This window comes from Engystomops pustulosus, chromosome 7 (assembly GCF_040894005.1).
Source record: "Engystomops pustulosus chromosome 7, aEngPut4.maternal, whole genome shotgun sequence".
Classification (NCBI taxonomy): Eukaryota; Metazoa; Chordata; class Amphibia; order Anura; family Leptodactylidae; genus Engystomops; species Engystomops pustulosus.
Genome location: NC_092417.1, coordinates 38,077,755 through 38,092,696, shown reverse-complemented (window position 1 = coordinate 38,092,696; position 14,942 = coordinate 38,077,755). Strand labels below are relative to the sequence as shown.

The following is a 14,942-nucleotide window of genomic DNA, read 5'->3' as shown; positions in this document are numbered from 1 at the left end:
TGAATATTGGCAGCAGCCAGTGATTGGATACTGTCCATGTTCAGGGTGTTTTCCCCAATGATATCCCTGTCCTTATATGGACATAACATCACTGGGGACCTCCCTCCTGCAGATCAACGTTTACGCTCAGGGGAGGCCAGTAGCGGATGTAATACTTTGCATCTGTCCCCTATTGCCTCCAATGGCCTCTGCTGAGTGTCTACATTGCTCAGCAGAAGGTAGCAGGATGGGAAGATGTATCTCACTGTGCATACAGATGCAAAAAGAATGCCTCTGTCTGTCAGTATAGGAGTTTTCCTGACGTACATACTGACCATATCACAAAAAACATAATGTGAACCTAGTATTAAAGTGTTAATCAGTGGTAAACAAAAGCAAAAAGCCTACACTCCGTAAGCTATTACCCCGTAAGCTATTACCCCGTAAGCTATTACCCCTTTGTCCTACTGCTTTGACTTTACTTGGTTTCATATTGTTCTCAGAAATAGAGATGAAAATAGACCATGGGGGTTGGGGATTTGCAAGGTTAGTACAGGCATTCCTGGGTTACCAACAAGATAGGTTCTGTAGATTTGTTCTTAAGTTGAATTTGTATGTAAATTAGAACAGTTATATTTTGTAAGTGTAACTCCTGACAAAAATTTTATTATCATAGTATGAGTATTTAAGGTTGGAAAAAGACACAGGTCCATCAAGTCAAACCTATAAGATTAAACAAAAGTTTTTTCTCATATACAAAGTATCTGCCATAACAACCTCTTGCGGCAGAGGATTCCATAGTCTTTGTGCTCTTACAGTAAAGAATCCCTGTTTATGGTGATGGTAGAACCACCTCTCCTCAAGTTGTAGAGGATGCCCCCGTCTATGGTGATGGTAGAGCCGCCTCTCCTCTAGGTGTAGAGGATGCCCCCTGTCTATGGTGATGGTAGAATCACCTCTCCTCCAGGTGTAGAGGATGTCCCCTGTCTATGGTGATGGTAGAATCGCCTCTCCTCTAGGTGTAGAGGATGCCCCCTGTCTATGGTGATGGTAGAACCCCTTCTCCTCTAGGTGTAGAGGATGCCCCCTGTCTATGGTGATGGTAGAACCCCTTCTCCTCTAGGTGTATAGGGGATGCCCCCTGTCTATGGCGATAGTAGAATCTCCTCTTCTAGAAGGTTAAGAGGATGCCCCCTGTCTATGGGGATGGTAAAACAACCTCTCCTCTAGGTGTGGAGGATGCCCCCTGTCTATGGGGTTGGCAGAACCGCCTCTCCTCTAGGTGTATAGGGGATGCCCTCTGTCTATGGCCATAGTAGAAACTCCTCTTCTAGAAGGTTAAGAGGATGCCCCCTGTCTATGGGGATGGTAGAACCTCCTCTCCTCTAGGTGTAGAGGATGCCCCCTGTCTATGGGGATGGTAAAACAACTTCTCCTCTAGGTGTAGAGGATGCCCCCTGTCTATGGGGATGGTAGAACCTCCTCTCCTCTAGGTGTAGAGGATGCCTCCTGTCTATGGTGATGGTAGAACCTCCTCTCCTCTAGGTGTAGAGGATGCCCCCTGTCTATGGGGATGGTAAAACAACCTCTCCTCTAGGTGTGGAGGATGCCCCCTGTCTTTATTGATGGTAGAACTGCCTCTCCTCTAGGTGTAGAGGATGCCCCCTGTCTATGGTGATAATAGAATCGCCTCTCCTCTAGGTGTAGAGGATGCCCCCTGTCTATGGTGATGATAGAACTACCTCTCCTCTAGGTGTAGAGGACCCTCCTGTCTATGGTGATGGTAGAACTACCTCTCCTCTAGGTGTAGAGGATCCCCCTGTCTATGGTGATGGTAGAACCGCCTCTCCTCTAGGTGTAGAGGATGCCCCCTGTCTATGGTGATGGTAGAATCTCCTCTTCTAGAAGGTTAAGAGGATGCCCCCGGTCTATGGGGATGGTAAAACAACCTCTCCTCTAGGTGTGGAGAATGCCCCCTGTCTATATTGATGGTAGAACTGCCTCTCCTCTAGGTGTAGAGGATGCCCCCTGTCTATGGGGATGGTAGAACCGCCTCTCCTCAAGTTGTAAAGGATGCCCCCTGTCTATAGTGATGGTAGAACTGCCTCTCCTCAAGTTGTAGAGGATGCCCCTGTCTATGGTGATGGTAGAACCGCCTCTCCTCTAGGTGTAGAGGATGCCCTCTGTCTATGGTGATAATAGAATCGCCTCTCCTCTAGGTGTAGAGGATGCCCCCTGTCTATGGTAATGATAGAACTACCTCTCCTCTAGGTGTAGAGGATCCCCCTGTCTATGGTGATGGTAGAACTACCTCTCCTCTAGGTGTAGAGGATCCCCCTGTCTATGGTGATGGTAGAACCGCCTCTCCTCTAGGTGTAGAGGATGCCCCCTGTCTATGGTGATGGTAGAATCTCCTCTTCTAGAAGGTTAAGAGGATGCCCCCTGTCTATGGGGATGGTAAAACAACCTCTCCTCTAGGTGTGGAGGATGCCCCCTGTCTATGGGGATGGCAGAAGCTCCTCTACGTGTAGAGGATGCCCCCTGTCTATAGTGATGGTAGAACTGCCTCTCCTCAAGTTGTAGAGGATACCCCTGTCTATGGTGATGGTAGAACCGCCTCTCCTCTAGGTGTAGAGGATGCCCCCTGTCTATGGTGATAATAGAATCGCCTCTCCTCTAGTTGTAGAGGATGCCCCCTGTCTATGGTGATAATAGAATCGCCTCTCCTCTAGGTGTAGAGGATGTCCCCTGTCTATGGTGATGATAGAACTACCTCTCCTCTAGGTGTAAAGGATCCCGCTGTCTATGGTGATGGTAGAACCTCCTCTCCTCTAGGTGTAGAGGATCCCCCTGTCTATGGTGATGGTAGAACCTCCTCTCCTCTAGGTGTAGAGGATGCCCCCTGTCTATGGTGATGGTAGAATCACCTCTCCTCTAGGTGTAGAGGATCCCCCTGTCTATGGTGATGGTAAAACCACCTCTCCTCTAGGTGTAGAGAATGCCCCCTGTCTATGGTGATGGTAGACCCTCTTCTCCTCTAGGTGTAGAGGATGCCCCCTGTCTATGGTGATGGTAGACCCTCTTCTCCTCTAGGTGTAGAGGATGTCGCCTGTCTATGGTGATGGTAGAACCACCTCTTCTCTAGGTGTAGAGGATGCCCCCTGTCTATGGTGATGGTAGAACCTCCTCTCCTCTAGGTGTAGAGGATTCCCCCTGTCTATGGCGATGGTAGAACAGCCTCTCCGCTAGTTGTAGAGGATGTCCCCTGTCTATGGTGATGATAGAACTACCTCTTCTCCAGGTGTAGAGGATGCCCCCTGTCTATGGTGATGGTAGAACCGCCTCTCATCTAGGTGTAGAGGATGCCCCCTGTCTATGGTGATGGTAGAACCACCTCTCCTCTAGGTGTAGAGGATGCACCCTGTCTATGGTGATGGTAGAACCTCCTCTCCTCTAGGTCTAGAGGATGCCCCTTGTCTATGGTGAAGGTAGAACAACCTCTCCTCTAGGTGTAGAGGATGCCCCCTGTCTATGGTGATGGTAGAACTACCTCTCCTCAAGGTGTAGAGGATGCCCTCTGTCTATGGTGATGGTAGAACTGCCTCTCCTCTAGGTGTAGAGGACGCCCCCTGTCTATGATGATGGTAGAACTGCCTCTCCTCTAGGTGTAGAGGATGCCCCCTGTCTATGATGATGGTAAAATCACCTCTCCTCTAGGTGTAGAGGATGCCCACTGTCTATGGCGATGATAGAACTACCTCTTCTCTAGGTGTAGAGAATGCCCCCTGTCTATGGTGATGGTAAAACAACCTTTACTCTAGGTGTAGAGGATGCCCCCTGTCTATGGTGATGTAGAATCACCTCTCCTCTAGGTGTAGAGGATGTCCCCTGTCTATGGTGTTGGTAGATCTGCCTCTCCTCTAGGTGAAGAGGATGCCCCCTGTCTATTGTAATGGTAGAACCTCCTCTCCTCTAGGTGTAGAGGATGCCCCCTGTTGGTTAGGGTAGAGTCCCCTCTCCTCTAGGTGTAGAGGATGCCCCCTGTCTATGGTGATGGTAGAACCACTTCTCCTCTAGGTGTAGAGGATGCCACTTGTCTATGGTGACGGTAGAACTGCCTCTCCTCTAGGTGTATAGGGGATGCCCCCTGTCTATGTTGATGGTAGAATCACCTTCCCTCTAGGCATAGGAGATGTCCCCCCATAGTCCCCCCCCCCCATTCCCCTTATAATCTTGGTTGCTCTCCTCTACACCTATTCCAGTCTATGATTATTATTATGTATTGCCCCTGAGACAACTAGATTTTGCTAATCTTGGGTTATCATAGGAACAAGTGTTAACAATAAAATTTCATTGTAGACACCTTCATTGCAGTTCACTAAATTACCAGCATCCAGAGACCTTCCCAGAGGTCACAGTGGGTAGAAAGGTCCATCTCTAACTAGGGGTCACCTGTAAGTCGGGACTGCCTGTACTTGATTTTTTATTTTTTTATTTTTAAATCTCATTTAATCATGTTTTTGTAAGCTGACAATGCCATAGGCAGTCAGTACGGAACAAACTTTTCTGCCTTTTGTTTCTTCACCTTTTTCATCTGCCAAAAATATTAGAGTGTGGAGAATTGTTTAGGGATTTGTAGACTAAAATATAATCAGAGCACGTTTCATGAAATGGGTTTTGTTCCAGGTGACGTCAGCCTTACAGACAGAGAAAGGGAAGCTGAATGGCTTTGATGAGAAGTTGTATCTATCCTCAAAGTATTTGAAGGCTGGAGAAGATCCGTACCGGCAGCATGCCTTCAACCAGCTGGAAAGTGACAAGCTGAGCAGCGACCGGCCCATTCGGGACACAAGACATTACAGGTAGTATTTGGGGGATAGGTCATCTAGGTTGGATTGTCCTACCCTGGCTGTGTGTCAAACATCTGTGAGGATTATATTCACTGTAAATACTATCCCAGGAAACAGTTGTGGCTTTTGGGGGCTTAAATCTTCAAGACTGTTCAGTACACATAATGCAATTCCATAAGTAGATCAAGATGCCTGCATAGAAGGACATTAGTGAGTTGTTCAGTGAAGAGTAAAGATGTAGTTACTAGTATAAGAAGATATAAATGGTCTTCGGTTTCAATTTTCACTCATAATCTAGGACTTTTTGGTAACTTGTTCTTCCATTTTTGTTGGTCTCCTACCTGCAACAACACAGATCATATTTCTTTGTGGAAGATTTGACCTTCCATTTCCAATTCTCAATGTTACCCAAACAGACATAAAACAGGCACAGCAAAGGGTAGCCCACAGAGGTGAAGTTGGACGCTCAGTTGGTCCAGAATAAGTGCCCAGCTCACTGTGATGAGCAGTGCATAGCACCATAAGGAAGAGGGACAATTATTTTTAACCTAATCTATGCCTTTTCTCCACCCTTTACTTTACGCAAATACCTTTACGCTCACCTTTCCCTGTTCCCCCACAGCAGCTCCTCTCTCATCTCTTCTGCTGTTTGTTGCAGTGAAGCCGGCAGGCAGAGATGACATCATCACATGATGTCGTAGACTGCCGACTCTGCTACATAAGGCAGAACCAGAGGAACAATGATAGTGCAGGGAGCTAATGGCTCTCTGCATTATCACTGTAATAAGCTGTGTCTGCGTCCGGAGGATTTGATGGCACATACCACCTGCCCAGCGGAAACCGGGATTGTCCCTCTGGATCCGGGACCATTGGGAGGTGTGCATAGCACTGTACTACACATGGGAATGGATTGTATAGCTGCTCGAGCACCCTTTTAACACACTAGGTACAATTTTTAGTAAACTTCCCAGTTTATAGGTGCATGTATATATTGGGTAACAGGGATGTCAACCAGTATCTGCCCTTCCAATTCCAATGCTATGGGAGCATGTATCTCTGGCTTACAGATCTAAGGTTAAGTCTATTCAACAGCCAGTCGGCAAAATACAGACATGTCCTGTATAATATAAACAGTAAGTGGTAGGGGCTAGACAGATGAATGTTTCACGAATTTGCCAAAGGGAAAGGGACTTTTGCTGGTAGCTCCAAGGTACCATAGTCCGGCGATAGAAATTGGTACAGACTGAAGTCTTGGAAGTATTGAAGTCTCTTTCTGTAAGAGTGATCCATTGTACAGCCAAAGCAAAATGGAAACTTACTCATAAAAAAAACATGCAGAAAATTTGTCTTTGTGGTCTGGGATTTTAAACCGTTTATGCTGTAAACACAGTTTCATCTAATTCAGGAGCCATCCCTTTCTGTATCCTAATAGTAAAGAGGTGACGATAGATCCTCTTGAATGTAATTATACTAATACATATTACAAATCATTAGCTGTTAATGTTTTCCATTAGTTATAACATTCCTTTATTTCTGTTCCTTACCAGATGCACCTCTGCACATTACGACAATGACCTCCCATCGACTAGTGTTATAATCACTTTTCACAATGAAGCCCGATCTACTCTTCTCCGAACCATAAAAAGGTTGGTAATCTTTCCGGACCATATTCTTTATCTATATATAGCAATGCTCATACACCATTCCTAGATGTTCATCCCGAACATGCAGACCATAGCTATTCCTTCAGACTCCCTCGAAAACATGAATGCTTGGATCAGCCCATCAGCAAGTTTTTGGATTCCTGAATATGGCCTGAATATCTCATGGTTTAACAATATTACAGATAGCTGCGTAATTTCTGGAGATGGATTGTTGATTCTGATTGCCAGAATCTGAAAAGAAGAATCTTCTTCTGGATCACCATGGCAGAATTGTACCTTGAATCTAATGTCCTTTTTTTCATCCGTACAAACTATGGCATAATAAGGCTTTTTTGGAAATGGAGTTTATAAACTGAACAACCTGCTTTAACCTTATTAGATGATGTCCTTTAATTGTAGAATAATTGCGGTCATTGCAACATTGGAAATGTGACAGCTACAGTATAAATGAGCTGCAATCTCTCTGAAATGTTTGACTTGGAATTAAGTTTACATTCCTTTCCCTTGGATTAGCTCATGTCTGCATGGCGAAAAATACCAATTCTATCTCCACCTTATTGGCTTTAAGATAAGGAAAGGCTTATGTGCCAGACATTGCAGAATAACAGTGTGGTCCTTGTTCCATTAATATGGCACATTTAGTGTCAAGTACATTAACCTGAACAGTCTGGCTTTCTTCTAAAAGATCCTTAGCTGTACAGCACATTCTGCTTTGCAGATGTAAACTATTACTAATATGGGCGGATCTTTTTATAGTTAGCACAGAGTTTACATATAAGCATGTTTTCAAGTTCCAGGTATCATTATGTTAAGAATAGAATGTTACCCATGACACCCGTAATATCTGATGGTAAAGGGTTGAAATTCCTCCCCATATCCACTAAAATAATTTTCCCCTGAATCACTGTACCTTAATAACAACCATTTTTCTGATATGCAAATGAACAGACATGAGTCAACTTCTGAAGAGAAGAGTCATGTTTTCTCCTGGGCTGCCAGTGAACCCTGCCTCCACTTTTTGACTGACAGCTCAGTGTTTTTTCATATCTCAACCTGAGCCAAAGTCCTCTTCTTGTCCTACCTCTCACTGCATAGTGTATTTCGCAGTTAGAACAGTAGATCTTCTTACCATTTTATGTACCCTGCAGTGGGCGGGCCTAAGTGGTAGTGGGTGGGGAAACTCTACAGTGGGTGTCGACAGCATAGACAAAGGGAGAAAAAGTTTGGGGAAAATTTTAATAGTGTAAGGAGACATTTAAGTTGGGATGTCTTTCCTGCACTTTTCAACACAGGCACAATGAGGGTGGATGAGTAAGTTTTGTGGGACACAAGTAATTGTGTGCTGTTGCTTGCAGCTCTTCTGGCATTGACTATTTCCATAGAAAGTGACTGCTGGGGCTACACACGAGCAAGAATAGGACCTGCACTATCTTTTGCAGTATGAGCAGTCCTCATGGTTATGTCACGACCAAAGCACATGGCTGTGTACCTAAAATTGTATTTAGGATTGCGGTGCAGGGTCATCCGTATGTGTTCCGTATTTGTATATCTGTTATATATGTATATATGTTGTATATATGTTACTTTCTAACACAATCATGTGACCCTTCAAGTTGTTCGAGCAATACAGTGGTATTACTTGCCAGTCGAATTTGCAAAAACAGCTCAGATGTGGATGACTCAAGCAGTAGTGGATTATAATAAAGGTGGTTTGGTGGTAGCCCGAACCCAAACCACCCACCACATTTTATACTGAGAAGTGCCGAAACCTACAAAATCCTCATAGATCTGTTCCTGCTCTCAATACAGATGTACATAAGAGCCATTTCAAGACTTTTGAAGGTCCTAAAACCACAGATTGAAAGTAGTCAGAAGGGACACATCCTTCATTCCCAAAGAAGCTGATTCCAGTACCAGATGTAGGAAGAGATTTCCAGACTTGAAGGGGCTATAATATTTATAAAGCCCAGAGCCCATGGCCCATGGCCCATGGCAGTCTTATTCGCCCCTGGACACGTTGATCACAAAAAAACACCACAAATCTGTCTCTGCGGCCCGAAAAAAATGCACATTGCTTAGCAGGAGGCATAACTTATTGTATTGTGTATATAATACACTCTTGATCTATCCTCCATCATACAGTACATCATTTATGGGATTTTTTTTCTCTTTCTCTGGCAGTGTTTTAATCCGGAGCCCTCCGAATCTAATACAGGAGATTATTTTGGTGGATGATTACAGCTCAGACCGTGAGTCTTTCTTTATACTGTGTTTGTAATGTTTTCTATTCTGAACCACGCTCCCATAATGATGTATAGTACAGTGTGAGTGAGATGAGCTCATTCTGTTATATGCGTACAGAAGGTGTTATTCCGTATAGCAGATGGGATCTATTTATGGATTTTGTAGACTTGAGGGTTACAATCCTATACAGACTTCAACTGCGTAGATATCCAGGACAGCGACTATTGTTCAGATGAGGAGCACAGTCTGTTACTGTTTGGACACTTGGCAAACCTGCGATGCCCTATTACAAATCCTAGGCCTATATTAGCATTCCTCTGATCATGCTGTGAGGATGACGTGAAGCCTCGGCACACTTTCCATGGGTCTTTTCTCTACGCTTTCTCCTCCAGTAATCCTATATTCTTCTGGATCCAAGATAAATGGCCACTTTTGTTACTCGCTGGGCTGTAATAGCTTAATAGCTCATGCTTTATTAGGTTCTCAGCCATCAAGTTCGCTAGAAAAGGTGACAGCTTGCTATAATACAGGGTGATACACTATATGGCCATAAGTATGGAGACACTTATTACAGAGTTTAGGTTTTATGGCCATGTCCATTGCAAAAAGGTGCATAAAATCAGGCACACAGTTTCATAGTCTCATAGTCATACTGAGAGCTCAGTGACATTAAAGGAAATCTACCATTTTCTTTTATGCATTATGATCTAAACATACCTCGAGAATGCTGTAGCTACACTGAAGCAGAAACATATCTTGTTTAATCCCTGAACTGAGTGCTTTAGCTGAAAAAACAATTATAAAATTATTATAATGAGGCTCTGTCGATCCTGTGGCTGTCCGGATGCGCTCCTCTCACCCTAATTTTGCACTGCTTCAGAGAATGCTGTATTGTTGTCCCTGTTGTCTGAAATAAAAATTGTTGTCCCTGACAGGCTGAAGTAATCAATCGCTGCACCATCCCCCAGCTGCTGTGTATGAGTCATCCAGCTCAGGTTGATTACTCCTGTCTGGACAGTTCAGGAAGCTCGTGTAATGTGTTTATGTACTACAGGCAGTCTGCATACAGCTTTCCCAAGGTCCTGAATTTTATAATTGTTTTTTGAACAAAACTACTTGCATCAGGGACTAAACAAGATATTTTTCTGCATCAGTAGAGCAAAAGCATTCACATGATATGTTTGGTTCACAATGCATAAAAACAAATGGTAGATATTCTTTAAACATAGTCTTGAAGTTATTGAAAAAAACAGGCCTGCTTTTTTCCTGTTTTGAGCTAGATATAGTATTGTAGACCACCTTCATTCAAGTGGGACTGACACTTCCTATGGAAAAGGGAGGCATTGTTTGGGGGGGAAATGCAGCAAAAATATATTAGGTAGCCCTGGTTTGTGAACACTTGATGTATATATTGTATATTAATTGGGGTCTAATGATAGTCCTCATCAGTGGGCTGCTGTTTGTGTACAGATCACCTTTGAGGCCAGTGACTGGCCTCAGCGGTGACCTGAACACAAATGAAATATCACTTCTTCCATTTCAGCAAGCCCTTAAAATGGACTGATCTGCCCGAGCTGTGAAAAAGGTTTAGTGTTAGGTTTATGTATTTTTATTTCAGACACTTTCCAGACCTTATCTAATTTTCTTCTGGACAATCCCTTTGAGGCTTTAAAACTGATTGATCTCCCCTTATTGAAATAACTCATAGACTCCATTGACTAGATAGGAAAAATGACTCCCCTAGAAGACACAGAATTATTATTTCAGTCAGTAAAACCAGATCAGACTTTGTGCTTGTGACCGTCTGCCAGAAACTACTTTAATATTTAGTCATATATCAAGTTGTAAAGCTAAAAAGTCAAATGACAAAAACGTAAGATATGTGTATTACAGGAAGAGAAGTAATATCCTCCTTTCCATTTATTGTCTGAAGATTGACTTTCTAAGGAAATGAGATTTTCTTTAGTTAATTTCCAATTCATCTGAATGCTACTACTTCATTGGGTTCAGACAGAAGAAGGGACTTTGCATTTTAGATGATACCTCAGTGGCTAATACCCTAGACCCCAGCATATCTTTAAATCAAAAACTTTACAAATCAAAGATAGTCCATATGAGTCATACAATGTAGAAGTACAGAAGAATAATGTGTAAGGTGGATTCCCTTGTCAATCCATCAACTCTGCGAGGAACCCGATCCTCTCTCATTTGTATATATAAAAGGTATAGCCTGATTTATTCACTCTTCTTTTTTATATATAAACTCATATTAATGGACCTGGGGCAGAGGAGCTACACATGAGGACACTAGGGGGCAAGCAGTGTGAGCCGTATCCTATGAGAATTCGGGGGAGACGCCTATGCACTTTAAAGGGAATCTACCCCCGGATGAAGGAATGTACACCAAGATTCTTATGCCCTGGTTTTTTACAAAATAAGGCATAATGGACATCTACCACCAGGATGAAGGATTGTACACCATGTACACTGACATACTGGTGTGTGATCCCCTCTGTCAGGATCTGCTCTTCATTTTAGCTTCTTATGCCCTTGTTTTTCAAAATAAGGCTTAAAGAACATCTACCACAAGGATGAAGGGTTGTAAACCAAGCACACTGATATACTGGTGTGTGCCCACTCTGGTAGCACATGCTCTTCTTTTAGCTTCTTATCCCCTGGTTTTTACAAAAAAAAGGATTTTAAAATTATGCATATGAGCTAGGTTTGAATGGAGCCTGGAGCCCCTCAGGCTGATTTGCATAATTTGTAAAGCCTTTTATTCTTAAAAACAAGGCCATAAGAAGCTTAAGGAAAAGTGGATCCTGCCAGAGAGGGCACACACCAGCAAGTGTGCTTGGTTTACAATCCTTAATCCTGGTGGTAGATGCCTTTAAAAAATTATGTAAATGAGTCTGAGGGGCTGCGGGCTCTATATCTGTTAATTGAGCCTGAAACACCTCAGGATAATTTGTAAATTTTAAAGCCTTGTTTGGTAAAAATCAGGGCATAAGAAGCTGAAGGAAGAGCAGATCATGTCAGAAGGGGCACACAGCATGTGCTTGGTTTACAAACCTTCATCCTGGTGGTAGATTTCCTTTAAGCTGTTCTTCACGGATCCTCCATGCAGTAGCAAGCTAATAGTTTTATAATAATTCCCTATTAGCTCTGGAAACCAATATCAATCTCTACCATATGATCAGTCTTTGCAATAGATAAACATAATGAATGCTATAGAGTTATAGCAAATTAAGATGATTTATTAAGTTGACGATGACATCTAAAGCAAAGGTAGAATTTAGTGTTTTTGTTAATTTGCACCTTTAAAAATGTAAAAAGAGATAAATGGAATTGACTTCTTCATCATTAATATTAATAATATATCATCCCGCAACGTTTAGTGTTAGGAAGATGGCATCTATTAGTAGCTGCGCGGTGCCCAGATCTGTTTGCAGACAGGTTGTGCATTAGATGTAGCTGTAATTGAGTGCGGTTTCTGCGTGAATGGGTCTGATGAGGAGAGATGAAGGCGCTCGCTCTGTGAAGTGGTTTCCATCGGAGCAGATGAGCATGAGTGCACTTTAGCTGAGAGGATTAGTGCTGTCAGTCTGATTAATACGATAATAAGTGAAAGCAGATTCTTCCTATAGAAACACACTTGGGAGTTTATAATTACGATTCACCTAAAAAAAAACCTATGTGCCAATTATTTGTTTCTTGTCTTCTTTCACAGCCGATGACTGCCAGCTCCTGACAAAGATACCCAAGGTTAAATGCCTGAGAAATAACCGGAGAGAAGGTGCGATATAAAAAGCATTGTAAAGTATGATATTTATAGAGAGTTCAATCACTGTCTCCTGAATAGATTTGGAAAATTGAGAGGAACGCTCCAATTTTTTTTTATCCGTTTCAACATGGACAATTTTTTATAAGAGTAAATAGTCACCTTTGGGTAAAAGTGTGGATCAACCATTTACAGGCTCTGACTAGCCCACCAGTGTGCCGGTGTATCCACCAGTGGACCAGGACACTTGTGCCCTGTTAGAGGTTATCTTCTTAAGGATTCACTAAAACTTATTAAAGTTGTCCCTCAAGTACATCACCATGGTCCGCTATTTGCAGTTGCTCTACCAGGCTGTTGGAAAGGAAGGAATTGCGTAACATATTGTACTTTGTATTGGTGGTATATAATATTCTGTGCCGTGTACTGGGAAGCGGGAAAAAGTTCCAACTGCAGTGAAATCAATGAAAAACTCCAATGGTGAAAGTTTCTTTTGTGCACTGCTTTAATTTTGCGTCCAAAATTACAACCCACTTTATTTTCTAGGTCGGTAAGATCATGTGGATACCAAATTTATATAAGTTTTATTAGGTTTACCCATATTCTGAACAACAAGAAAAAAGGGGCAAATGAATCCGCTCACTCACGTGTATGTTCCCAGCTTCTTTGTAAGCCAACTTCGTGCAGCTCCCGGTGCCCGGAATCAGGCTGTGCTGTCGGCCAGCCAAGATGAACTTGTAAATGAAGAGAAAGTTGGTACTCTGGCAATCAGAAACTCTTCAAAAAAAATCCAAAAATTCTTTATTCCATAGTATTTAAAAATGCAGGGTCACATATTGCACATCCATATCCACTATATCTACGCGTTTCAGACTATATAATTTAGTTCTTAGTCATGATCTCTATGTGGTTACCAACATACCACTAACATATGTTAGTATGTGACCCTGCATTTTTTAAATACTATGGAATAAAGAATTTTTGGATTTTATCAAGAGTTTGTGAGTGCCGGAGCATCAACTTTCTCTCCATTTACCCATATTTTCCTGCTAATAACTTTTTTATATTTTGGCATACGGAATGGTGTAAGGTCTCGTTTTATTGCGGGTTGTGATGATATTTTCATTTTTACCTTTTTCAGGCTATACAGCCTTTCAATCACTTTTTATTAAAATTTTTACGAGTTACAAAACTTTAGGGGCCATCACCGATAGCTAGCTGGTGTTTCAGATGGGTGTTTGCTGCATAATGCAGAAAACACCAGTGGGGCAGATTTACTTATCCGGTCCAGACGTGATCCAGCGGCGTGTTCACCGACACTGATTCGGGTTCTGCCGGGATTCACTAAGGTCGTGTGCCCGATGTCCACTAGGTGTCGCTGCTGCGCTGAAGTCCGCTGGTATTCACCTGCTTGTATGTGAGTGATATTCTTGCAACACAATTTTTTTTAAAATGCTGCGGTTTTTCCGAATCCGTCAGGTTTTCCGACGGCCACGCCCCCCGATTTCTGTCGCGTGAAAGCCGGCGCCGATGCGCCAAAATCCCTGGGCAATTCACCACAAATCAGAAAAATTTGGGAAGCCCGGCGGAAAAACGCGATTCGGACCCTTAGTAAATGTGCCCCAGAATTTTTGAAGGGAGCTCAGAATGTGAGCCCTCTTTGAACATCCTTAATGGCACAGTGACATACAATTACTGGTACTGGCTGCTTCTAGTGAATAAACAGATTGCATTCAACTTCACAGCAAGTGTAAATTAAAGTGTAGGTGCAATGGGGCACATATATTAAAGGACATCTACCACCAGGATGAAGGATGGAATGCAAAGGAGCCTCAGGGGTTTCAGGCTGCATTAACACCTAGAGTCCCTCAGGCTCATTTGCATACCATCCTTCATCCTGGTGGTAGTTGCCCTGTAATGGTTTTGCACCTGTTTCTTGAGGAATCATAGGGTTTTTTCTTTTGCGTCTTCTCACTTTACAGAGTGTCAGTGCTGATGCTTCTCCTGCACTTCTAGTTTCCTGACACATTTTTGGCACAATTTTTGCTGCATTATTCGACCCACAAAAGAAAGTCTACCATCTTCCAAACCAGTAATAACAATACATGCGGCACACACAGATCTTTTCTAGACTTCTTTCTGAATTGGACTAATCATGTGCAAATATGAATGGTTTTACTTTGTTATAATTGCTCCAATCTTCAAGATTGCATTTTAATAGAATATTTGTTCCGTGTTCATTAACTCAGTGTTCTGTGAAAATATGTTCTAATATAGTTTGCATGTGTGAAAGTGCAATGCTGTAGAAACTGCGTGAACAAATTACATCCGATCACATATTAGAGGCTTGAACATATGCACATCCTAGCAAAGTGCTAATAACTTGACACTTTTGACATGGCCTGACATGTTTTCCAGTGTATTTTG

The 14,942-nt window shown here is 42.8% G+C and overlaps 1 protein-coding gene across 1 annotated transcript in view; it reads left to right on the top strand.

Moving 5' to 3' along the window:
• GALNT16 (polypeptide N-acetylgalactosaminyltransferase 16) overlaps positions 1 to 14,942 on the top strand; it is a 76,776-nt gene that overhangs the window by 36,194 nt on the left and 25,640 nt on the right. Inside the window, exons 2-5 of the mRNA XM_072115488.1 lie at positions 4,666 to 4,841; positions 6,377 to 6,475; positions 8,675 to 8,742; positions 12,468 to 12,533. Of these exons, the coding sequence (XP_071971589.1) occupies positions 4,666 to 4,841; positions 6,377 to 6,475; positions 8,675 to 8,742; positions 12,468 to 12,533 (409 nt within the window). The remainder of the gene's footprint in view (positions 1 to 4,665; positions 4,842 to 6,376; positions 6,476 to 8,674; positions 8,743 to 12,467; positions 12,534 to 14,942) is intronic.